The sequence below is a fragment of the Podarcis bocagei genome (assembly GCF_964188305.1).
Source record: "Podarcis bocagei genome assembly, chromosome: 1".
Classification (NCBI taxonomy): Eukaryota; Metazoa; Chordata; class Lepidosauria; order Squamata; family Lacertidae; genus Podarcis; species Podarcis bocagei.
Genome location: NC_138125.1, coordinates 23878791 through 23904531, shown reverse-complemented (window position 1 = coordinate 23904531; position 25741 = coordinate 23878791). Strand labels below are relative to the sequence as shown.

The following is a 25741-nucleotide window of genomic DNA, read 5'->3' as shown; positions in this document are numbered from 1 at the left end:
TATATTATGAGGCAGCTTGTTTAAGTTGGTTAAAGGATTGGGCCACCCTTAGAAATACTGATCTATTGGATTTGGAGGGTTTTGATATCAGGTTTGGGTGGCACGCTTACCTTTGGCAGGGGAAAGGTGAGGTTCACAGAGGGTTTTCTAGTCATATAATTAGAGGTTCACTACTGGAGGTGTGGAATAGATACAAAAAACTGATTGAAAAAGGGACCCCTTGGTGGCTCTCCCCAGTGGATATCATTAAAATAAAAAAACCGAACATGACGGGAGAAAGATGGACCTATGAGGATCTTTTAATAAAGACAGAAGAAGGTTGGAAGGTGAAGTCCTATGATGAGCTGAAAGATAAGATAAAAGAATGGTTTCACTTTCACCAGATCAATGCACTGTGGGGTGAGCAAAAGAAACAGGGGATGAGTGATAAAAAATCAAGATTTCAAGTGGAAATTTTAGAGAGTAATGATAAGCACCTCTCTAAATTATATAAACAATTATTAGAATGGGATACAAGAGAGGATTTGGTGAAGGGCGCGATGGTAAAGTGGGATAGAGACCTTGGACATAATATCGATTATAATAAATGGCAGACACTCTGGAGGAAGGGTATGAAATTTACAGCGTGTGCAACCCTCCGAGAAAACCTAGAGAAAATGATGTACCGCTGGTATCTGACCCCAGCAAAGCTAGGAAAGATGTATAAAACTGTTGATAATAGCTGTTGGAGATGCAAAGAGAAGATCGGGACCTTTTTCCACATTTGGTGGACCTGTGAGGCAGTGAAGGAATTTTGGGGAAAGATCTATGATGAACTGAAAAAAATCTTAAAATAAATAAATAATTAAATAAATAAGAGAACAACAACTACCAAACTTTTAGAAGACATCTGAAGGCAGCCCTGTTTAGGGAAGCTTTTAATGTTTGATGTATTACTGTATTTTAATATTTGGTTGGAAGCCGCCCAGAGTGGCTGGGGAAGCCCAGCCAGATGGGTGGGGTATAAATAATAAATTATTATTATTATTATTATTATTATTATTATTATTATTATTATTATTATTATTATTAGAGTCATAAAGGAAAGGTGGGCAGATACCCTCGTTTTTGTGGGACAACTTGTCATGAGACAAAGGTTTTTGAGGGCAGAAGCTGGCAAGGCCTAGGCACAGAACAAGGCCTACACAATCTTTAACTGCTAAAAGTAAATTGCTAATTCATCATGACACGTGACTCATCTTGAGTGATGACTTATTCTTCCTATATAAAGTAGCCATTTTCTCTCTGGGCGTCAGTCTGTAATGAAGTCTCTATCAGAGTCAGTCTCAGCTCATTTTGTGAATGTATAGCTGTTGCAGACAGAACGAGCGGCTCCAGGACTCCCAATTAATCAGTAACTAAAGACTGTGCCTCTCTGAAGACTAAAATAGCTGCTATGAGCACTCTGTGTATGCTCTTAAACTATGCTGTTTCTGAACAAGTTTATTTTCTTCAAGTAAAAGTTTTATTCTGTTTATAAAGAAGACTCTGCGTTGATTAATTTACCGCTGTGCGACACAACTTGCCCTTGCCCTCTCTCAAGTGATTTTGCCTGCTTTTGGCTAGCATGGACAAGTGCCACTGCAATTGGGAAGTTTAGGGTTAAAGTATAGAAAATGATCATAATTTAACAAATTAATATACCTGAAAAGCACAAAATACATAACATAATAGAAAAAATCCCACAATAAATCCCCCACAGACACATTTAAAAGGCCATAGATGGTTTAATTAGCCAAAACACCTAAAATGTTTAAGTTTGACCTTCTGTTGCACCCCAAGGCCCCTTCCTGCCATCCTTCCTCTTCCTTTCTAAATGGGCAAACAAGGCTGCCCTTTGTTTCATCCCTGACAATATCCTGAGGCAGTGTTGGCAAGGCTTTCTTCATCAGGCCAGGCCTTCTTCCACCTGCCCTGCCCTACCCTCCAGCCCTGGGACTCCTCATAAGGGAGCAATGCCTGGAGGAAGACCTGTGAGAGGAGAGACTTCACCAGGCCAGGCCTTCTTCTGGCTTTTTATTTTAAGTTTTACAGTGGTACCTCGGGTTAAGTACTTAATTCGTTCCGGAGGTCCGTTCTTAACTTGAAACTGTTCTTAACCTGACGCACCACTTTACCTAATGGGGCCTCCTGCTGCCGCTGCGCCATTGGAGCACAATTTCTGTTCTCATCCTGAGGTAAAGTTCTTAACCCGAGGTACTATTTCTGGGTTAGCGGAGTCTGTAACCTGAAGCGTGTGTAACCTGAAGCGTATGTAACCCGAGGTACCACTGTATCTCAAAAGAGAAAAAATGCCCCCTCAGAATCTGGTTGGTTTTGAAGGATTTGCACAGGACAAAAACTGGCAGGGATGGTTCCCCTTCTTGTCTGTTGGTCCATCCTATTTGCTTGCCAACCATGGGGAGGCTGTTCAGGAAGCGGGTGGGAGCAGCAGCAATGGCTGTACTGTGACTAATTTTGTGTTTTTCCATGCCCCTCCATAGCAGCCAGGATGTGTTGTGCCACACTCCCCATGGCAGCCATCTTGTGACTGGCACTCACAGCACTTCCTTCAAATTCAAAATGTGCCCACTGCCCCCCCCAAAGGTTGGCAACCCCTGAGCTAGTTTAGCTCCATGAGAATCTTGATTCCAGACTCATTAGCCCTGCATCACGTAAAAGAAATTACCTGGCTATATTCATAGCTGCAGGAAGTTCAGAAGCTAGAACACCCTTTTATTGTTATTTAAATAAACAAACTGCAAGACTATGTTTTGATGCCAATAAATAAATAAAAATTCTTTAAATCGCATACGGTGTGGTTAGATCCAAGGGGAGTCTGAACAACCAATAATAGTTCACTCCATTTAGCTAAGCTTCTTAGTCTAACCGCTTCCAATTCAGTTAGTGATGACAGCTAACAATCCATTTAAACATATGTCATCTAGATATCAACTTTGTGTGGATATCTATCTGGACATTTGGAGAACTTAAATGAACTTCTATGATTTATGCATATCCATAATGTGAACTGATGATGAGTTCTTTCTTACTGTTGTATTTATTTATATAATATTACCATGCCCTTATTTTAATTACTTTCTCATTCCCTTTCCTTTTCCTAAATTTGGGGAAGAAAGTAAAAGAATTGATTAACTTATTCTGCCGAACCAAAGAATGGTGCATTGGTGAGTTATTCCCCGCTGCCTTAATACAAGTGTGTTACAGTGGTACCTTGGTTTGCAACCGTTTTGAATTACAACCTTTTTGGATTACAACCATGTCAAACCCGGAAGTGCGTGTCCGTTTTTTTGGATTACAACCCTTTTTTTGGGGGGGAGACCCCATTGGCAAAAGCGTGCCTTGGGTTACAACCTGTTTTGGCTTACAACGGATTATGGTTGTAAACCAAGGTACCAATGTATTTGCTGAGCTACTCCCCATTCAATTGCAACTGGAGATACATTGCTGGAAACTTACCAAAGTGTCATCTGAAAGAAACAATTTAATTGTCTTAGATGTCATAGGATGCTCTTCTGTGTAGCAAGAAAAACTCGAATTGCTCCCCACTGAGTGAGAAAAAAATATGATCACTAATATTTTCAAAGATGATATTACAGAACTAGAATATACTGAAACTCAAATCAAAAGTGAAATTGTGGGCTGAAATGGATAGCATTGGCTTTTGTGAGTGAGCAATAAAAAATACAGTAGTAATAATCACAATAACAACATTCAATATTATTAGCAGTCTCAGGAAGAAAGTTTTACTGGGAGACGTAGGGTTTAGGGTGGGCAATAAGAAAATAAATAATATATTTATGGTAATCTTTAAACCAAGGCTAGACTGCATGGGTTTGAACAACCAAATTAACCTTTGTGCTTCAGTCAGTATCTTCCCAAGTTCTCTCACTGTGGCTCACTTGACTCCTAGACTACACACATTCAACATCATTAGCAAATATCTCTTGCTCTTTAATAGGTTGGTTTTTTTTTAAGAAGCTTCTTGCATCTGCTGCAGTAAAAAAAAAAAAAAAATAAATCCTGGATTCAGTTCCCAAAACTGTGTGCACACTTTTCCCTTTGAAAGGTGGGCCCTATCATCACTTGGGCAAAATAAAGTTTTGATCTTTATGGAGTCCTTTGCAAATTACAGCACATGCAAATGCATGGCTGTGAGATTCAGTGCACTAGTAACTAACCCGTATGCAAGAATAGGAAGGTGAAATAAAGTAAAATACAACTTACCATTTACATTGTAGGTAAGTCCTGATGAAAGTTGTAGAACAGCTGCAAGCACAAGATAAAGCTGCAACAGCACCATCTGTAATTGTAAAAATAATATAAATGTGCATTTAATTCAAAGCTATATATAAAGCTGGTCCCCCAATAGTCACATGATATATACAGTGACCAAGGAGGACAACAAGGATGCAGATAAGAGCAACATGCTTGGTCATCAAAGAGTCCCCTTAGGTGCTATGGAAACTGCAAGCTGCTTCCTGTTCCAAACCCTGGGTTCACCTATGGCAGAAAGAAGATTTAGTTCCCACCCCAGATGCAGACCCTTCAATTGTCCCTATTTTTCAAGGACAGTCCTGGATTTGCAGAAGCCGTATAGGTTTCTGATTTGATTCTGGAATGTCCCCCTATTTTCCTTGGAGATACGCTGGAGGGTATGCAAATGCACTCCTGAGTTAAATGCCTTGCCTTTCTCTACTACATGTGAATGGCTGGAGCTCATGCCATTGGGGAAAAGTAAAATCTTGGATTTAAGGATTATATTGTAGAGGGAGCAAAAAATCAGCTCAACGCCTGCAACTGATTCAACACCGACACTCTGCTCCCCCTTGTTGCTTTGCTGTTATTTGTTCATTTATTACTTTGGTGCTGATAATGCCAAAGTTGTAGGTTCAATCCCCGTATGAAACAGCTGCATATGCTTACATTGGAGGGGGTTGGACTAGATTATCCTCAGGGTCCCTTTCCAACTCTACAAATCTTTGATTCTGTGAGGGATGTGGAACCTGTACTCCTAATGTTGCTCTACTACTTCATCTGACCGGTGGCCATCGCTAGGAGTGATGGGAACTGAGGTCTAATGTCAACTGGAGAAACAAAGGTTCCCTATTCCTGCTCTGTATGATTGGATTACTTATGTTTTCTGTTTTGTTTGTTTGTTTCATATAGTCAATAGCTGCCGTGCGGATCTCAAATGAATGAATAGGCAGGATATGAATGTTAAAAATAAATATATATTTTTTAAAAAAGAAAAGATCATAGATTTAAAAAATTGGACTACTTTGTTAAACTATAAGCAACTGGTTTGCGCAGGATCAAATTATTTCTTATGAACAGGCAGCAATAATACTCAACCTCCATTTCTCCTGTTTTTTCAACGGAGACATATGGTAGAATAATTAAAAGCTAAATACGGGTCTTTGCATTAAAAAAAACTCATTTGAAGGCCTCAAGCATAATGATAAAACCAAAGTAATAACAAAGATCTATTTAATATTCTCAATATATGCAAAAGAATCTCTTTGTCCTTCCTACAACGTTAATATTATAAAGCACTCTAACCACTACACCATATTGGCAACTTGTAATTGTAATTATATAGATAATTATATCATTATTATCATTAAACAGAAAGAATGAATACTTCATCAGATTAATGAATTGCGACATTACGTATTATTGGCATGGGGGTGCCATACTTGATATTATCTTGTGTCCAAATGAAGCATTTCTTTCTTTCTTTAAACCATTTCTATACCACTTCACATTTTAAAGTACCTTCTTTGCCAAGGCTGTATCAGTTTTGCTGAGCCATCTTTGCCACTTCCAAGAGAGACAGCCAACTGTTTGCTTTTATCCTGGGTTCCAGAGGATGACAGTTGGAAGAGTTCAAGTTCCGTCACAGTGACTCCTAATAGCAACAGGACTCATAAACTGATCCACCCTCAGAAATGACCACTCCCCACATCAAATGGGGGGCACCTTTTGTATGGTCGCACGCAGCCTCCCGGATCTCAGTGCGGCTCCCAGTAGTATATGGGCTGGCTTCGCCCTCCCCAGGCTGGATACCTGGAGGTCTCCACCTATCTCAGCCAGTCGCCCAATCCCACCTGGGGAGGCGTTGCCAGGGGATCGGCCAGGTAGGGGGAGGGACCGCCCTGCCAGCACAACAGAAGGTGAATCTTACCTGCGAAGCGTCAGTTGGCTCCAGAGCTTCTTCCACCATGCCCTCCCTCAGTTAAGTCTTCTTTTGCAGGTTAACCTCTTCTCCACAGGTACGCAGGCACTGCTATGTCCGGGTCGCTGTTGAAGGGCCAGAAAGGGATTTTCCTGCATTGGCAGGTTTTGCCTTCCCCATAGCAAAACGTCACAACTTTGGTGGTTTCAGGCCTTGGGCGGAATCCTTTAGGCTATCTTCCTAAACTGGGGGGGGTGTGTGTGTGTGTGAAGCGGTGAACCACCCTTGTGGCGGTGATCCCAGGGTTCCCCTTCAAAGGGGTCTTGAGGGGAGGCATTGGCCATACGCCGAGAGGTTGTCATTGCTCTCCCCTGCGATGGCTGCGAAATGGGGGGGGGCGGGCTCTCTACTTGAACATAAGTTCTCCAGAGCCAGCCGAATCCCCACACATTCTGGATAACCCTGATGTCTCCCAGATCCCCGGCTGGGGACTGGGAAGGATAAACGCCCAGTGACTGAGCCAAGGTCTCCCTACATCCGAAACTTAATAAAGCTGTGGCCAATTTTAATCCCATAGCACGTTGTCTTGAGTCATTATTCCACTCAGGAGTCGCCTGGAGTTGGGGGGGACTCTGCCTGACCACACAATGCTTGTGGACTAGTACAGGGAATAGATTTTCAGAATTTAAAATTATGTGGCAGGAACAGGCTATGTGGAAATCTTCCCGTAGTCCTCACATAAAAATGAGGGTCAGTGGCTCTGATACAAAAACTACACAGGAGGCCTGTCCTCCATGTTAAATTCCTCCGCTCATCTGTTGCTAGAACCACATAGGATGCAGTTATGTGAAGTGGGAGTCTTTCAAATTAAAAACAAAAAACCCCCACAGTTGCGAGACTAAAGTGAACGCCAGGAGGGTTTCTTCAACCACCCACCCAGTTAGAGCTCCATCTAGGGCAGAAGGGAAGTTGTTAAAAGACTGGTAAGCAAATGGAAGAAAAAACTCAGGTCTCTGAATAACTTGTCTTAGCTGAACACCTTCTTAGTCATAAAAACGAATCACTTCCATTAGCAATTCTCTTAAAAAAAATAAAATTTCTTTAATCCATTTTGTGGGTGTTTCAGCTTGCAAACAACAACATAACAATTGTTGAATGTTACTTTATTTGATGTAGGTTGTTTATTTTAAAGCTATGTTTTATTATCACATTTTTGTATGGCATTAGATTGTACATTGTACATTCTTTGTTTCTTCAGCTTGTAAACCACCTTGATTATTGTAAGATAGAAAGACGGTACAGTGGTACCTCAGGTTACATATGCTTCAGGTTACAGACTCCGGTAACTCAGAAATAGTGCTTCAGGTTAGGAACTTTGCTTCAGGATAAGAACAGAAATCGTGCTCCAGCAGCGCAGCAGCAGCAGGAGGCCCCATTAGCTAAAGTGGTGCTTCAGGTTAAGAACAGTTTCAGGTTAAGAACGGACCTCCGGAACGAATTAAGTACTTAACACGAGTTACCACTGTATACAAATTAAAAGTGATTATGATGATCATAACAATAGTATAAAGCAGGTTCGCCAGACATGATTCCACATTAACTATGACAACAGAGGTGTCTTCTGGTGAGAAAAGGCAGCAGGGGGAGACACTTCTGTGTCATTTTTTTCTGGTGGGACAGGAGCAGCATGCAGCAACAGCAACAATGTCTGACTTTGTCTTACTTCTGCTCTCTCTTGAGCCTCTACCTACCGCCCATGAACAGCAACATCTGCAGTAGCAGGGAGCCTGGGAAATGTAGTTCCCTAGGGCTCCTTTCAGCAAGGACACAATGGTTGCAATGCAGTGGTGACCGGCTACAGGCACCCCAACCTCAGCCTGCCAGTAGCCTACCCCCAAAACCCTCTTAACAAAGGGAGACCCAGATGCCCCACTATTTGCTGCAAAACTCACATTTAAGTGACTAGGACAAAAAGAGTTGGTGGAGAGCACAGGTGATACAGAATTCAATGCATTCATAATCCCGGCTAGCTGAACAGGTGTGTGGATGTGTGTGTGTGCTCCTCAACAACATTGCTGTTCTCTACTACAGACACTTTGTGGCAGCAAAGCACAACATTTTCGGCAACTCAGGAGAAGAGAGTTTCTCTCCTGCCTATGCCCAGCTGTGCAGGATAATAGAGACACGTGTTATATTCTGTCAGAGTCTGATAACTTTTTGTGGCAGTAAAACACTTAGAATGGAATTAATACAAGCGTCTTCCATGTCTATGTTCCGTATTTGTTTAGCAAAAGAAAGGTTCATGGTGACTAATAGAATTATTAATTGGGGATTGCAACAAGTCATGCGGGGACATAGAAAATCCCCCCTCCTACTGTACAACACCACTGGCTGTTGGACTCAAGAGTTCACCCCATCTTGAAACTCAGCAGCCTAGTGCCTGTGATCCATTTGCTCTATAACAGGGCCAAAACAAGGGTGGGGCAAGCAAGTTTTCCCAATGGTCCTGTGAGTGAAGGGGGCACCCTAATCATGATTAATGTTATTGTTGTTATTATTGACATTATGCACACCATATACAAAATTAACATTTAAGTGAGATTATTATTTGGTGCTAAAATACAAGTGTGATTTATATCCTGTAGAAATGTCCTCAGATATCCAAAGATTCAGACACCCAAGTGCTACCAGTTCTCTCAGAGTCAGCAACAAGTTGAGACCTCCTCCACGGAGTCTTCTCCAAACCTGGAAACATACTTGTAATAAAACGATAAACAGCACTTGGAGCAAGTGGAACGGTCTCCCTTGGGAGGTGGTGGACTCTCCTTCCTTGGAGGTTCTTAAGCAGAGGTTGGATGGCCATCTGTCATGGATGAGTTGAGTTTCCTGCATTGCAGGAAGTTGGATTAAATGACCCTCAGGATTCCTTCCAACTCCACTATTCTATGATTTTGTGAATTATTGTTGATATTTCATTTAATAAAATACGGGTTTGCTTAGGGGCACTTTTCATGTTGTTTGCCCCAGGTGCCAAGAGACCTTATTGTGGCTCCAGTCTATAGCATTGACTGTTGACGGTGACATGAACAGGAAACTGCCTATCTAGCCATGGGCTTCATCTGTACAGTTCATGGTAGGGTTTTTTTTTTAACCTCTCACTCCCCATGGTGTATGGGAGAGTTGAGGAAAACTGGAGTTGGAGAGTATGTGTTGTAAGATATTATCCATTCTTTGAGGTTAGAAGCTGTGCCCCTTCCTAGCTGAGAAGTGCCAGTTTGTCTGCCACTGCCTCTTATTAATGCTTTTTGTTTGTTTGTTTAAAATAACTAAAATGTTATAAAAGCTTATAGGGACGCGGGTGGCGATGTGGGTTAAACCACAGAGCCTAGGACTTGCCAATCGGAGGGTTGGCGGTTCAAATCCCCACAACGGGGTGAGCTCCTGTTGCTCGGTCCCTGCTCCTGCTAACCTAGCAGTTCGAAAGCACGTCAAAGTGCAAGTAGATAAATAGGCGGGAAGGTAAATGGCGTTTCTGTGCGCTGCTCTGGTTCGCCAGAATTGGCTTAGTCATGCTGGCCACATGACCCCGAAGCTGTACACCGGCTCCCTCGGCCAATAAAGCGAGATGAACGCCGCAACCCCAGAGTCAGTCACGACTGGACCTAATGGTCAGGGGTCTCTTTGCCTTTTTATAAAAGCTGATGTGCTTGGTTTGCGATTTGTGAGAACTCCCATTTACCAACTGCCCCTAACATTTCTGTCAAACTATTTGTGAAGGAAAAGGTTCAGAGGCAAAAGAAAAACAAGACCACATGATATTTGAGCAGGGAGTTTTTTGTGTGTTTTTTTTTGACATGGGACTGTAATTTACTCATGCAATCTTCCACCATTATGAAGTGGCAGAGTCCTTGCAGGGCTGTAGAACACAATTGTTCTGAATGCCTTCAGAACAGTATCCAAATGCAACAGAGGTCCATGCTAGTTTGTTACAGATGGCTAAGTCTATAAAGAGGCTTTAGGTATGCAGTACATCTGTGTGTGGATCCGGGACTATTCATGAGGTGTGTACATGACGTCACTATTGGCATCACCAGCTCGTCAGTCAGCTCCTTTCACTCCCTTCTTAAACAAAGTACTGGCATCTGGCCCTGCCTGTTGCATAACTAGCTGTGATTCCGGATCACTCAGAAAGCCTCAAACTGGCACCTGGTGGTAGCTTGGAGGAGGAAAAGGCTTTTCCTTGTCTCAGCTTAGTTTAGCTTCATTCAGTAAAAGGATAATCACAAGTGAGTCAAGCACACACATTTCCTGCAAATTGGGGAAGCAGGGTAAACAGCTGTGATCTGGTGACATTTTTCTCTTACAATTTAAGGAATTTTACAAATCAGCCATCTGAAGAGCAGAGAGGAACCTCTTCATCTAGTCCAGCATTGCTACTGTCAGTTTGAATTTCTTAGTGCAGAAAGTATTGATCTGATGTGTTGAGATCTTTCCTATTCTAATAAATTCAAGAGGGTTCTGGAAGCATCTCTGTGTGAAAGAAACAAGCAGAAGGTTTGGGTTACACCCAGTGCTTTTTTCCCCTTAAAAAAATGTTTAGGGGTACTCTCATTTTCCTACTCATATTGAAATACTGCCCCTCAATGAGGCCAAACTTAGATTCACAAAATGTTTAGGGGTTTGTCTTTGGAGCTGAGGGCGATGAAACAATCGCTGAGACGGCTAGAGCATCGGTGGCAGAAAACTCACTCCGAATCTGACCGGACACAGGTTAGAGCTCAACGTCGAGCCTACCAAGTGGCGATAGCGACGGCGAAGAAGACTTTCTTCACCGCCTCTGTTGCATCTGCAGAAAATAGTAGCAGGAGACTCTTTCAGGTGGTTCGCAATTTAACGGAACCACCTTTACCACCGGGGCCTTGTAAAGACCCCAAGATCTCCTGCAACGATTTTGCAAAGTTTTTTGCAGATAAAATCACTCATATTCGGAAGGAGCTACACACCACCATGGGAGCAGGGCTGGGGTGGGAGAGTGCTAGAGCCCTGTCTGGTCAAGTTGTTGTAGCACCCTGCTTGTGGTTAACGCTTAGCTGGAATGAAATATTCAACGCAGCAACAGAGAAATTAAATAATAATTTATTTGTCAGACAAATAAATAAGAGGCACAGTGGTATATGGTTACCAAGCTCTGGCCTGCCTCCTGCCATTATGGCCAGCCCTTATATTTCCTTAATCCACCCCCCTTTGCTCCTCCTGTGGCTGCCTCTGTTCAATCAGCCTGCTTGAATTTCCTATTGGCTGATTGCTATAACCAATTTTAAGATACACTCATATCCTCCTGTCCTTATATGGAACACAAAGAGCTATATATTGTTACATCTATAAATGACAAATAAGTAGTAATATATCTTACATGTGTCTCAACAAGGAATCTTAATTACCAGCTCACCTCTTGCCTTCCTTGCCCTATTGCCTTCTAAAACAAATGGTTAATAATTTTAAAATTTTATCTTGAACAGATGTCAGAGACCTTGGGTTCACATAAACATTGAAAGATCTCCTTCATTTGAAGGTTTCTAAACAAATGTCTGACAACTAATATATCAGGATGGCGTCTCTTGTCTAGGAGGAAAACACTGTCAAGGTTCTCTAAAAATAGCTGGCCTTCTTGCCTGGCATGAAACATTTGAAAATCTAAGCCCATTTAATTTAGGAACCTGATCAAGATATAAGCCAATATATGCCTTGATTAAAAATGCAGTCTATATTCAGATGCCACATTGTATGGAATCAATTTCAATCCGTTACCCCCGAGGATGTGGACAGGCTGCTTGGACGCGTGAAACCAACCACCTGTCTCCTTGATCCCTGCCCATGCTGGCTAATAAAAGCAAGCCGGGAAGGGCTGGGCGATGGGCTCTGCGGGGTGGTGAATGCTTCCCTCTGTGAGGGAACATTCCCAGATCTGCTGAAAGAGGCGGTCATTAAACCGCTTCTTAAAAAACCATCTTTAGACCCGGCCAGTATGGCCAACTATCACCCAGTCTCAAATCTTCCATTCTTGGGCAAGGTGATTGAGCGCGTGGTTGCTGAACAACTCCAGGCACACCTGGAGGATGCGGACCATTTGGATCCCTTCCAATCGGGATTCAGGCCTCACCATGGGACTGAAACTGCCTTGGTCGCGCTGGTTGATGATCTCCGGTGAGCTAGGGATAAAGGTTAGAGTTGTTTCCTAGTTCTGCTGGATCTCTCAGCGGCCTTTGATACAATCGACCATAACATCCTTCTGGACCGTCTAGAGGGGCTGGGAGCTGGGGGCACTGTTATACAGTGGTTTCGCTCCTTCCTCCTGGGCCGTGTTCAGAAAGTGGTGGTGGGGGATGAGTGTTCAGACCCCTGGGCCCTCACTTGTGGGGTGCCTCAGGGTTCTGTCCTCTCCCCCATGCTTTTTAACATTTATATGAAGCCGCTGGGAGAGATCATCAGGGGGTTTGGACTGGGTGTCCATCAATATGCGGATGATACCCAGCTCTACCTCTCTTTCAAATCAGAACCAGTGAAGGCGGTGAAGGTCCTGTGTGAGTGCCTGGAGGCGGTTGGAGGATGGATGGCAGCTAATGGATTGAAGTTGAATCCTGACAAGACAGAAGTACTGTTTTGGGGGGACAGGGGGCGGGCTGGTGTGGAGGACTCCCTGGTCCTGAATAGGGTAACTGTGCCCCTGAAGGACCAGGTGCGCAGCCTGGGAGTCATTTTGGACTCACAGCTGTCCATGGAGGCACAGGTCAATTCTGTATCCAGGGCAGCTGTCTACCAACTCCACCTGGTACGCAGGCTGAGACCCTACCTGCCCGCGGACTGTCTCACCAGAGTGGTGCATGCTCTAGTTATCTCCCGCTTGGACTACTGCAATGCGCTCTACGTGGGGCTACCTTTGAAGGTGACTCGGAAACTACAACTAATCCAGAATGCGGCAGCTAGACTGGTGACTGGGGGCGGCCGCCGAGACCACATAACACTGGTCTTGAAAGACCTACATTGGCTCCCAGTACGTTTCCGAGCACAATTCAAAGTGTTGGTGCTGACCTTTAAAGCCCTAAATGGCCTCGGCCCAGTATACCTGAAGGAGCGTCTCCACCCCCATTGTTCTGCCCAGACGCTGAGGTCCAGCACCGAGGGCCTTCTGGCGGTTCCCTCATTGCGAGAAGTAAAGCTACGGGGAACCAGGCAGAGGGCCTTCACGGTAGTGGCGCCCGCCCTGTGGAACGCCCTCCCATCAGATGTCAAAGCGATAAATAACTACCTGACATTCAGAAGACATCTTAAGGCAGCCCTGTTCAGGGAAGTTTTTAATGTGTGATATTTTAGTGTATTTTTGGTTTCTATGGAAGCCGCCCAGAGTGGCTGGGGAAACCCAGCCAGATGGGCGGGGTACAAATAATAAATTATTATTATTATTATTATTATTATTATTATTATTATTATTATTATTATTATTATATATTATTATTGTCTACCCCTGTATCTCCCCAGAAACAAAGCACTGGTTATTCCTTGAGAGGAGCTGAGTACAGCTGGCTTAAACTGGTTCTGTTATCAAGGTCATGCTGACTAAAAAGGTAAGGCCAGAAGCAGCCTGGGTTTCACTTTTCTCTTTCTATCTCTTTTCCTTCTGGTGTGTTGTTCTGTACATAGTATGCTTAGTGTTAAGGTTTAGACTTATAAGTTATTGTAGACGGGATGAGCTCCCGTTGTTCGGTCCCAGCTCCTGCCCACCTAGCAGTTCGAAAGCACATCAAAGTGCAAGTAGATAAATAGGTACCACTGCGATGGGAAGGTAAGCGGCATTTCCGTGCGCTGCTCTGGTTCTCCAGAAGCGGCTTAGTCATGCTGGCCACATGACCTGGAAGCTGTCTGCGGACAAACACCAGTTCCCTTGGCCTATAGATAGAGATAAGCGCACAACCCCAGAGTCGTCCGCGACTGGACCCAATGGTCAGGGATACTTTTACCTTTACACCTTTACGTTTAAGTTAAGTCTGTAGTAACTGGATTTCTTACGGACAGTGCCAATCCTGAATGTATTGGATTTGTGACCATTATTTTCATTTGCCTTCAGTAGCAGTAAAGCTCTGCTGGATGCAATATTAATTGCCTCTGATCTATTTTGGGGAATCCTACAACATGTTTAAGTTGTTACTCTGCTAACTATACATTGGAATCTGCTCTGGATCATGACATGCTAGGGGGCCAATGCTACTCTCCCAATGCTGCTCTCTGGACTTGGTCCTAAAGGATTGGAACCACAGTAATACAGGGCCCCCAATTCCCACCCACCAAGCCAGATTAGGAGGATACCATGGCCGTTGGTATCAAATGCTGACAAAGAGATCAAGAATCAGGAGGAAGCTTGTACTCCCACTTAGCTCCCATTCAAAACACTGTTTCCTGTTTTGCACTAGGCATGACCAAGGGTTTGATCCAGGGCAGTAGCTAGCATCACAACTGCAGCAGAGAAAGCATGGATGGGAGCTGTTGGATTATGGGGAGGGCATCAGAAGTGCTGTGCTAAAAAAACAACAACACACACACCCTGAAGGCCAGCACTGGCACTGTCTGTGAAATAGGAATAGCCCATATAATAACAACTGCAGTGAGCAAAATGAGTATAATTGTACGTTGTAAATGTAATAGATTTCAATGAAAATACAAATCAAGTATTTGTTCATACAGCACCATTTATGTACATAGTGCTTTGTAAACAGAAGGTCTGTTAGGTCCCTACTCCAAGGCTTCTTTGGGAGGAAGGGCAGAATAACAAACAAACAAATAAATCCACTCAAGTCTTCCGATGCGTACAGCAAGGTGCAAATGCGACCTGAAGAGGAAAACAACCTCACTGCGTTTCAAGTCAGTAACGTGTACATGGCCTGATGCTCAAATATTATTGCAGCATCCAGCATAATAATTTATTATTTGTACCCCGCCCATCTGGCTGGGTTTCCCCAGCCACTCTGGGCAGCTTCCAACGAAGATTAAAAATACATTAAAACCTCAGTGGTTAAAAACTTCCCTAAACAATTTCAGATATTAGAATAGGAATCAGAAACAGTAATGACAACCGTACGCAACCTGCTTCCACAAGGGAGCGCTTTTAAAAAGTGTATTTGCTTTCGTCCTTTGCCACCTGCTGAAGCCTGTATCCATTTTAAACTGGAGGTTTCAGTTTGTACATATTAGCTTGCCTTGGAAGAGCCAGTGTGGTGTAGTGGTTAAGAGCGGTGGACTCGTAATCTGGTGAACCGGATTCGCTTCCCTGCTCCTCCACATGCAGCTGCTAAGGCTAGTTACACTTCTCTGAAGTCTCTCAGCCTCACTCACCTCACAGAGTGTTTGGTGTGGAGGAGGAAGGGAAAAGGAGATTGTTAGCCGCTTTGAGACTCCTTAGGGTAGTGATAAAGCAGGATATAATATCCAAGCTCCTCCTCCTCCTCTTCTTCTTCTCCTCATAAATATGGACAAATTAGCTTACTAAATAAGCTTTATACTGTGGACAGTGTTCCTGAAATGTAGCAATATACAATGGCGTAGCATGGGGAGAGGAGCACAGGAGTGTTTGCCCCAGGCGCAAAATTGTTACGGGCGCAAAATTTCAATAGTTGGTGCTGACTCAATACAGCTGCACAATTCCATTGCTGGGCTCCATTGAAAACAGCTTCTCCATGTGAACCAGGAAGTTACCTCTCCAGACACTGGAATGACTCTTCTTTTCTTATCTCTGTGGCTGCTATCTCCTGGGTGACACAGATGTCATTAAGCAGTGGAATGTGCATGTATACTTTTGTCAGTTCTCCTCCCTCAATGTGGCCCCAGGTGTTGGCAATCCACCCTATGCCACTGGCAATCCATAAATAATATAGGGGGATGCTAACTTTACCACAATAGTTGTAGTTGCAAAATGTTTCAAGTGGCCCAAACGCTTAGGATTCCTGTGTGCTGTGTGTCCTAGTAGCTACCCAGAAGCACACCAAATAAATTTAGGGGCACCTCAGCCTCCTGGGAAGTTTTGTCCAGCAACCATACAAGGTAGGGCCATTAAGAGACAAGAGGGCTATTGGCAATGCATGAAATCTGCCCTCCCCTCTTGCCCTGAGGTGTGAACAGAGTCTGGGGTTTTTTGGAAGCTTGCCAGGGTAACTGGGTGTGAGGTGACAGGAAAAGAGTTTTGAGCAAGGGTTGCTGGGATGACGAAGAAGAGAAAGACTGGGATCCATCTTGGGCAAGCTGGCTGAAGTCTGGCTGCACTGCTGTGGGGGACAAACCCCTCTTGAAATGAGCATGCTACAAGACCTGGACTCCCTTTATGTAGACTGGAGGTGTAAATAAGTGAATAGACCATATTTACTAAAGCTATGACAGTCTCTGCCATGTCTCTATTCTCCAAAGGAACACAGACCCTGGTGAGTGCGTGGAACCCCATGGGTTCTTGCCACCACTCGGCAGAGAGGGAGAGAAGGCACCAACTTTTCTAACAATATAATCACCAAACCAAGTTCCCCTCCATTCTCTCAAACGGAATGTGCCCAGACCTTAATGTAGGAACAGCTTCCAGTTGAGCCACAGCCTTTCGTCACTAGTTCTGATGTGCCTTGGCAGTCTGTCACCTGGTTTATTTCTAGCTTAGAAGAAACACGTTTGTCAATGCAATTGTCTAATCACAGCTTGTTTCCTTCCAGTACAGGCAATGCAACAGCTGTGTTAATTGTCTCTTGTAAAAATATCCCTCTGTTTTATCACTGTTCTGTTTGTTTAAACCCACAATAATCTACCATTTATGGTTCATTCACCATTGACCTTTCAGGTGTATCGTTCCAGACATAATTTTCAAACCAGACAAAGAACTGAGATTATCAGCTTTAATTACTTAAATACTTATAAAATTATAAACTGTTTAGCCATGATTGATATGAGCTAGATGGGAACCATCAACTTAGGAACAAACTAGACATGCACTCTCAGCATCTTTTGTTTTCAGCAGTTCTGCAGTCTTTTACCATAGTGCTCTAAGAAGTTAGATGGTAAAGGATTTACAACTGGAAACCTTAGCTACTGACCCAGTTAAGCATGTTCATACATCAGGGATGGCTGACCAACAGATGTTGGTGAGCTACAGCTCCAGTATTAATTGGCCATGCCGGCTGGGACAACAACTAGAGACCTAAAGGTTCTCCAGCCTAGCCATAGTGTCTTCATATTCAACTTATTGTATCCATATTACAATTAACTATTCACATCTGCCTGCTAAAATTACATATGATAGCACTTTAAAGGGTTGAACATTTGACGAGCATTTTTGCCAGTAAACATTTCACCATTTCACAATGCAGTGCCACAAGCCAGCATTTATTAAATACACAATCTTCCTCCTAGGTTAGAATACTTTCATTCTTCACAGGAGCAAAGGCTTTCATTTGCTGTTACTCCATCTCTTGGCTCACAACAGTGAGTTAAGTCTTAGGCCCCCAAATAGGAGCAAGTACTATGACCTGGCACTTTGAAGAAGCACCGAAAGCCTCTCTGCATGTAGCAAGAGTTGTCTTGAAATGCCCAGCCCTCCCTCACGTTAAAGCCCAATGCTCATAACAAGCAAGCATTCTTCAAAATTACTTTAAAAAGTTTATTCCAAGATTCTGAACATTAAAATACTAATCTGCCCCCTGCTGCCTGTCTTAGATCTCTTGCTCAACACGAAGGGATGACTGCTGAGAGATGTCTGAAATAATTATTAAGCGGTGCCCTCATAACAGTTTTAGAAAGAAAACAGTAACTGAGGCAGGGGTTTCAATGGAGAAAAGGAAAATGTCTTCAAAGTCATTTTTAAGTTAGATATTTAAGTTAGAAGAAAAGCTAACATAAATATACGAAAGTTCTTTTAATCCTTATCAAAAGGATCAGTAGTTGGGCCCTTAACTTTGCAAGATGACCTCTGTATTCCATGGATATTGTGAAGATTCTTCACTTTGTGTCTTTTTTTCAGCACTACAGCTCCTTCTCTTGCTTTCCTCTCCAGAAGTGACCTTACACACCAGTCAATGCAGGTATTTCTTTTCCTTCTGTCTTAGTGGATGTTTGTTTATTTTAAGTAAGTGCAGAAGCCTCTTGGCTCAAGTCCCAATGAATTCCCAAAGTACTGCCCACACCAGCGTCATGCTGGATTGACGTTATGCCATTTAACGACAACCTTCTCTGGATTGGCAATCGTGTCTCTCCACTGAGCAGAAGCTTCAGGACTGTTGCTGTCACTGCTTAGCCAGACCTGCAGAGGAAGAGAAATCACAGGGGTCATTACAAAGGTCACGCCAAATAGTCATCTTTGACATTTATCTTGTTCGTCACCATGCCAACAAAAAACTGTACATAAATACAGAGTGTGAGAAAAGAAAAAGCTAACAACCTGACAACCATATGTCAGTAGTGCTCTGATGGTGTTTCCTGCTTGGCAGGGGGTTGGACTCGATGGCCCTTGTGGTCTATTCCAACTCTATGATTCTATGATTCTAAGTGGAAAACAGTCTATACATGTTTGTTTGTTTTTTAAAATCTGGATTATTGCTGTGGGTTGTAGTAAGTTGTCCATTTTATCTGATCGTTTAAAATACTTTCATGTAAATCCCCAAGGTGGTTTACAACAGCAGATACACAACATAAGAAAACAATACATTAAAACAAGGTAAGTAATAAACACATCACAATAAAGAAACAGACTGAAATGCAAACAACCATAGTAGTCAGATAACCTCTCAAGGCTTGGTATGTTTCCATGGATGTTATCTGATTTTATATTTCTATGGTATTTTGTGGGAGGGGGGTGTTCAAAGGATTACTATAATAGCCTGTTGCTGCTCTTGTTGATTTTAAATAATATTGCTCCATTGCAGAAGAAATTCACTGCTATCAATTGTGGCTTCCCAACTTAAAATGACTTAAAAAGGAAGCCTAGACAAATTCATGGAATATAAAGCTACTAGTTGCATGCTACTTCCAAGGTCTGAGGCAGCATGACCCAATAGCTGTGGAACAACAGTGGGAGGGTGCTATTGCCTTCGTGCTTATAGGGTTATCATCACAGGCACCTAGATGGCCACTATGGCAAATAGGATGGTGGACTAGATAGGCCTTTGATCCAGGAAGGCTCTTATGTTCTTAGGAGTATAGAACAAACAAAAAGCTAACCTCCAGCCCAGCTTTTATGGGCTTTAACCTTCACTCTGCTTAGACACTCCCTCTGCGGAAGTTGAGGCTTTCAGCTTCTCTGCCTAACAGCTGACGTGCAACAGCTGCCGCTGCTTTCCCCCATGTGCCCTCCAGCCTCTTAAATTCTATGTGTGGATATTTTTGGATACAGTATTTTTTGTATGGGTTGAAGAGAGAGCAGCAGAGAGAGCGTTTAAAGGGTGCTCCTCACTTTACACGATTTCACTTATGCACACAGGGGCCCAGAACATAACCTTCGTGTAAGTTGGGGGACGCCTGTGCTTTGGAAACATCCCTGAAGCACATGTCTGCAACAGAACATGTTATTAAAGCTGCCCAACTGTGCTTTCTGGGTTGTTGAAGGAGGCGAGAGGTAGGGGAGATTGCAAAATGAGATTTTACCGTACTTGGAAGTGTGCATGATTTATGCATCTCATGCAAGACTGTTAAGATTAAATGTCAGTTAGTTTCAATCAATCAATCAATCAATCAATCAATCAATCAATCTTTATTACGGTCCAGAGACCCAACAAATCATTACAAATCAATACACAATTCATACAGCCTACCTCCAGTTTAATCAAGCATTTTGTTTAGAATATAGGGCTCATTTGTTCTTGCAACCACCGATAAAAACTTTGCCACTGCTAACCTTCTAGCATTTGTCTGGTCTTCCAGTAGGAACCTGACATAGTGAGCCTCTGATTTTCCCGGGAAAGGTACCAGCAAGGATAGTATCAGTTCAGCCCTGGCCTGCTCATATTTTGCACAATGCAACAAAATATGATTTATGGAATCAATGTCTTGAGCACACGAGCAAAGTCTGTCCTGGTAGGGAACTCCTCTCAACCTACCATCCAACACTGCAGAGGGAAAGACATTTAGTCTGGCTTTGGTAAAAAGCCTTCGGTAGTTAGGTACTGTCAGCAGTTAGTTTCAATATTTCACATGAGAGAGTTGCAGTTCACGTTTGATTAGCCATTTTGGTGAAGGACAATGCTATCTACTCACAGGGAGCAGCTTCCCTTACACTGGGAGGCTTACTCTATTATACAATCAGGAAGCAACACTTTAAAAATACAGTTTTGCCCTACTCAGCTGGTGGAGGAATTGTGAGCTGACATTTCCTCCTCAATAGGAGTAATGCAAACAGATAACCAGCTCCTTGTATATGAATGGCCCTCCACTAGTAAATGTGTGACTTGTTTCATTTCAGAAAGCCTATGTTAGGAGTCTGTTGGGCTCTTTGCTCTTGTTCACATCAATTGGGCACCTATGCCAGGCCACTAGTATGAAATGTACGGTCCAGGGGCTTTATCAGGTCCTGTGAGGGGTCCCCAGGCAGCCACAGGGTATGCCCCTTCCACTCTCTACATATTCAGGGCTAGAATCTGCTGTCTTTGTAGGACAAAAGGGCTGAGTCACCAGTGTCTTCTACTACATGCCAAAGCGGGAGTCATCCTTGTCCCCTCCTGAGGAGCAGCACAAGAGTCAAGCACTGCAAGTGAACGTTAGAGCAGTGTTTCCCAACCGGTGTTCCCCGGCACACGAGTGTGCCGTGAGACACCGGCTGGTGTGCCGCGAGATGCCTGGAGGGAGGCGGGCGAGTCGGGCGGCAAGAGGCGGGGCGGGGGCGGCGAGGAGAGGCCGCGCCTCCTGCTGCTGCCTGGCGCTCCTCCTTGCAGCCGGCAGCGCTGCCTGGGCGCCTCCGCGCGACTCTGTCTCGCTGGGTTTGGTCTCCCAGCAGAGACGGGTCACACGCGCCCCTCCCTCCCTCCCTCAGCCTGCGCGGAGGCGGATTGAGCGCAGCTGAGAGGAGCTGCCGAGGGAAAAAACGTTCACTTTTGTGCGTCCCTCCCGGCGTGACGCTGCGCGCTGACGTCACGGGGCGGGGCTTTAATGGTGGTGTGCCGCGAGATTTTTTTTTAGTACACAGGTGTGCCGTTGCCCAAAAACGTTTGGGAAACACTGCGTTAGAGGGACAATGGGAAGGGCACAGCAGTGGTATGTACAGAATCTGCAGCTTGCGTGGCCATGGCCCCCACTTCCCTGACTCGGGGGGGGGGAACCCGTCAAGGCACATACTTTTGGATCAAATAAGGCCACAGCTTCATTGCCACTTTCCCATATTCCTCATGCTAGCTAAAGGAAATCCATTACTTGTGAGGAACAATTAATGCAGAATTAGAGGCGTTACCTGCACTGGATATGGTAGAGGTTTCAGGGGCGGATTAGGCTTTTGCTATAAAAGATCTGTATTGTGCTAATATAGTGAAAGGAAATTCCTCTTTCCATCATCCACTCTGGGGAGGACCTTGGCAGGGGCAGCCTTTGGTAATCTTTCGTAATATGGCACCCTGTAATAGGGTATGTGCATAGGCATTGGTTATAACCTGAATAAACAGCTAGCTTGATGGTTTTTTTGTGGGGCAATGATGCATGTGGATTCTGGGAGCCACTGGTTCGGAAACCTATTATTATTATTATTATTATTATTATTATTATTATTATTATTATTATTATTATTATTTTCATTTCTGTATCGCTTTATATTTTTAAGGAGGGAAAAATCTCAAAACCATTTACAACACATTAAAACATCACATAAAAAAATCCAGAATAAAACATTACTGAAGAAAGTCAAATATAAAGTATACATTCAAGGCAACATAATTAACAGGAAACTAAAATACAGGTATTATCTTAAAAGATTTCAAAAAAAAACCACAACATTACAATAGAGGTCAGAATGCACATTTAGCATACAGAATGCACATTTAGCATAGCAAAGTTAACAAAAAAAAATTATTTTAAACATTTCAAAATAAAACATTATTAAAGGAAGTCAGAGATAAAATGCATATTTAAAACAGCATAATTAACAAGAGAATTATTAATAAACAACAACAATTTGTTTGCACCCCACCCATCTGACTGGGTTGCCCAACATATATAAAAACATAATAAATCATTAAACTTTAAAAAGGCTTCCCTATACTGGACTGCCTTCAGGTGTCTTCTATGCTTATAGAACATATCTGCAGCTGTTGCTGCCAATCCAGCCAATGGTGGTCCATGGCAGGTGGTGGCTGAGGGTCCATGACTTGGGTATGTACTAAGAGACAGCCAATATGGTCTCTGGCCTCCTCAGCTTTTGCAGCTGGAGTCAGTCAGGGGCCTGCACCCTCTGGCCAAGTGGGAAAAGGCCTGCAAGGCAAGGAGCAGGTCCCCCAGGAGTCAAAGCCAAAGTCCATTCCATTTGGATTATGAGTTTAGGATCCCAGAGCTAGGCTCAAGTTGAGCTAACTAACTAGCACTCCACAGGAAGAAGCCTGAAGCTGAAATTCACAAGATTTGATAAGCAGAAGGCATTTTTTGGTCTTTAAAAAGCATAGTGCCAAAGCAGAGATGTGACCTAACCGACTTGTAATACTCCAGACTCATGTTAATTTGCAGCTTAATATTGTGTGTGTGTGCGTGTGCGTGCGTGTGCAAATATACCAACCTGTCCCAGAAGGTGTTTTCTTCTCACTGAGCTCCTGCTGTATAGTCTGACGAGAAAGTTTATCCCATGTTCATTGTTGCTCACTGGGAAAATCATAGTTTCTCCCCACTTCACTCGACCATTTGTGGATTTCAGTAGCCGGGTCTTTTTCTTATCAACCAGCCCTTCAGTGCTAAGCATGGCAGCCTTTACAAAATAATCTAGCATGGAAGAAAATGGCAGTAAGAGGTGGCAGGCAGATAGGCAGGCAAAATAAAATTATTATTATTATTATTATTATTATTATTATTATTATTATTATTATTATTATTATTATTATTATCATCATCATCATCATCATCATCATCACCACTGGAATAGGGACTAAACTTTTCTTCAAAGTCACAGTTTTCTAAAGGAGGGACTTCTCCTTATCCTCAGCAGTCCTGCCTGCCTATTTTCTCCCACATAACTGAATTGGTGCAACTAAAATTTGAGACATCTTTAAACCTTTAGCATTTGATCAGACTTGCACCAGAGAGTGCAGCAAAACCTATGAATTAGATTATTTATAATAAAAGAGCAAGGGAGGGGTTGCAAGAATAGTATAGTTGCTTCCCTTATTAATCATATTTTCATACACAAGACAGAGCACCTCTTCATACATATCAGAGTACTGTATAAATACTACTCTTATATTACAGAATTAACAAAACAAACATGTTGCTTGATTTGCATACCAAACACAGACAGTAGAATATCTACTGGAACAGATATATATATATAAAACGGAAGTAAAATTTAGCTAGCACTCCACCGGTGACTTTATGTCAAATATTGACAATGGCTGATCTATATACTATTGGCAATCAAACTGCTTGTCTACGCTGCCTCAAAGTATTCTAGAAAAGGACATACAAAATCATTGCAATACTTACTTGAAGACAGTGGTGTGGTGGAGCTTGGGAGGTTCTGGGCTTCAAAAATTTGCAACTGGATCCTACTGTTTACTGCTTGAAAACAGGTGCCTATTTTCATTTCTGCAGGGGACACCTGGACGGAAAATAAGAATGCAAAGACATATTCCATTTAACTCTGAGCCAAGTTGTACAGCTCTGAAACAGAAGGTCTATATTATAAGTAAAGAGATCAGATGTTATGAATTACTTTCTGTTATGACACACACGAGGAATGCCAGCTTACTTGAGAATGTTGGACCGTTAGGCTTGTGCACATTCTGGGTTAAAATGTTGCAGCCCTGCCCAAATGTGTTAGAATTTCTAAGCCAGAATCCAAATAGCCACTTAAGCTCATGGAAGAAGCTTGCACCAGCTCTGTGGAATCTATTTTCTTTAGACAGCAGGATTCCCACCTCCACGCCCACAGGCTGTTGTTAGAAGAAAAGCAATCCCACTGGACTCACAAAATTAATTTCATGGTTCTTTGGAACCTGTCCCACCAAAGCTTAATACGTGAGGCCACAATATGACTCCTTTGTGTAAAACTCTACAGTAGCAAGGCTCCATAATTAAAATCCACCCACCACCTGGTAGGTTGAATACATCTGTCTATCTAATCCCTATTTTTTCTGTGTCATAAGCATGCCCAAGTACAGTTTAAAAAAAAGTTTATTGCCCCTGTCAATCGCAGCTGTAACAGTTTCAGATTCAGCATATACCATAAATTAGTCAAAGATTCACAATGTTTTCCTCAGAACTCTTAGCAACCAGTTGTTGTTGGCTACAGATTATGGAGGTTTTCTCCCTAAATCAAGTTTTGCTTCAGAGCACACAATCTCAAGGAGGAAAGGAAGAGCTGATTACCAGGACAGAGAACTACTAAGAACCAAAATCCATTTTAAAATCATTATTTCATGAAGAATTAAATGTTTTCAGAACACCTGATTATTACCCATCAGCCAAAGAGCAGTTGTATTTCAAGGTTGTGATATTCTATGACGTTCATAGATTTTTCAGAACAGAATATAAATTAATTTTACTGAATTGTGCTTAGGTGTATTGCATGAGATGCAACAGCTGTATACTATAGGGAACCAATAATTTAGTGTTCATCCACGCTTCCCCAACTGCTTTCCCCTGGGGAAATCCCACTGTTTACTGCTGAATCAGAGAAAACATCAACTGTGTTTTCTCCAGATGTATGTTTGTTCTGAGTTAGTGCTAAAGAGTATTTTTTTTTCCTGCAGGAAAGCAGCAGGGCAAAGGCAAAACTGCCCAGACTAATGGTTATAACAAGGCAGAGGGCCTTCTCGGTATTGGCACCTGCCCTGTGGAACGCCCTCCCATCAGATATCAATGAAATAAACAACTACCTGACTTTTAAACATTTGAAGGCAGCCCTGTTTAGGGAAGTTTTTAATGTTTGATGTTTTATCGTGTTTTTAATATTCTGTTGGGAGCCACTCAGAGCGGCTGGGGAGGCCCGGCCAGATGGACGGGGTATAAGTAATAAATTATCATTATTATGGACAAGCAGAAGTGTGAACAAGCCCTTAGTCTTCTTACATTCCAAGTAATCTAGGATTACCCATCTTGCATCAAGGAAGAGCAGAGTCTTTTTCTGTGATCCAACCTCAGAATGCAGAACCTATTATTAAAGTGCAGTTAACATACCCAGATGGGATGCGGGTAGTGCTGTGGGTTAAACCACAGATCCTAGGACTTGCCAATCAGAAGGTCGACAGTTCAAATCCCTGCGACGGGGTGAGCTCCCGTTGCTTGGTCCCTGCTCCTGCCAACCTAGCAGTTCGAAAGCACGTCAAA

The 25741-nt window shown here is 43.0% G+C and overlaps 2 protein-coding genes across 9 annotated transcripts in view; both read right to left on the bottom strand.

The window, feature by feature from the left end:
• The window catches only part of LOC308574593 (cation channel sperm-associated auxiliary subunit beta-like), a 56035-nt gene extending 49755 nt beyond the window's left edge, over nucleotides 1-6280 (bottom strand). For 2 of the 5 annotated variants that reach the window (XM_081172602.1, XM_081172603.1), the window contains exons 1-3: nucleotides 6227-6280; nucleotides 4267-4342; nucleotides 3499-3587 (exon numbers count right to left, since the gene is read on the bottom strand). In XM_081172602.1, the coding sequence (XP_081028728.1) occupies nucleotides 3499-3587; nucleotides 4267-4342; nucleotides 6227-6265 (204 nt within the window). In that variant the 5' untranslated portion in view covers nucleotides 6266-6280. Of the gene's footprint in view, nucleotides 1-1545; nucleotides 1707-1803; nucleotides 1984-3498; nucleotides 3588-4266; nucleotides 4343-5817; nucleotides 5836-6226 lie in introns of those variants that run through there. The other 3 variants (XM_081172606.1, XM_081172605.1, XM_081172604.1) reach the window with 3 other exon arrangements.
• Nucleotides 6281-17122: 10842 nt separating this feature from the next.
• Nucleotides 17123-25741, bottom strand: part of TC2N (tandem C2 domains, nuclear) — a 34116-nt gene continuing 25497 nt past the window's right edge. For all 4 annotated transcript variants that reach the window (XM_081173600.1, XM_081173601.1, XM_081173598.1 and 1 more), the window contains exons 10-12: nucleotides 23897-24011; nucleotides 22980-23179; nucleotides 17123-18536 (exon numbers count right to left, since the gene is read on the bottom strand). In XM_081173600.1, coding sequence (XP_081029726.1) covers nucleotides 18426-18536; nucleotides 22980-23179; nucleotides 23897-24011 — 426 coding nt within the window. In that variant the 3' untranslated portion in view covers nucleotides 17123-18425. The remainder of the gene's footprint in view (nucleotides 18537-22979; nucleotides 23180-23896; nucleotides 24012-25741) is intronic.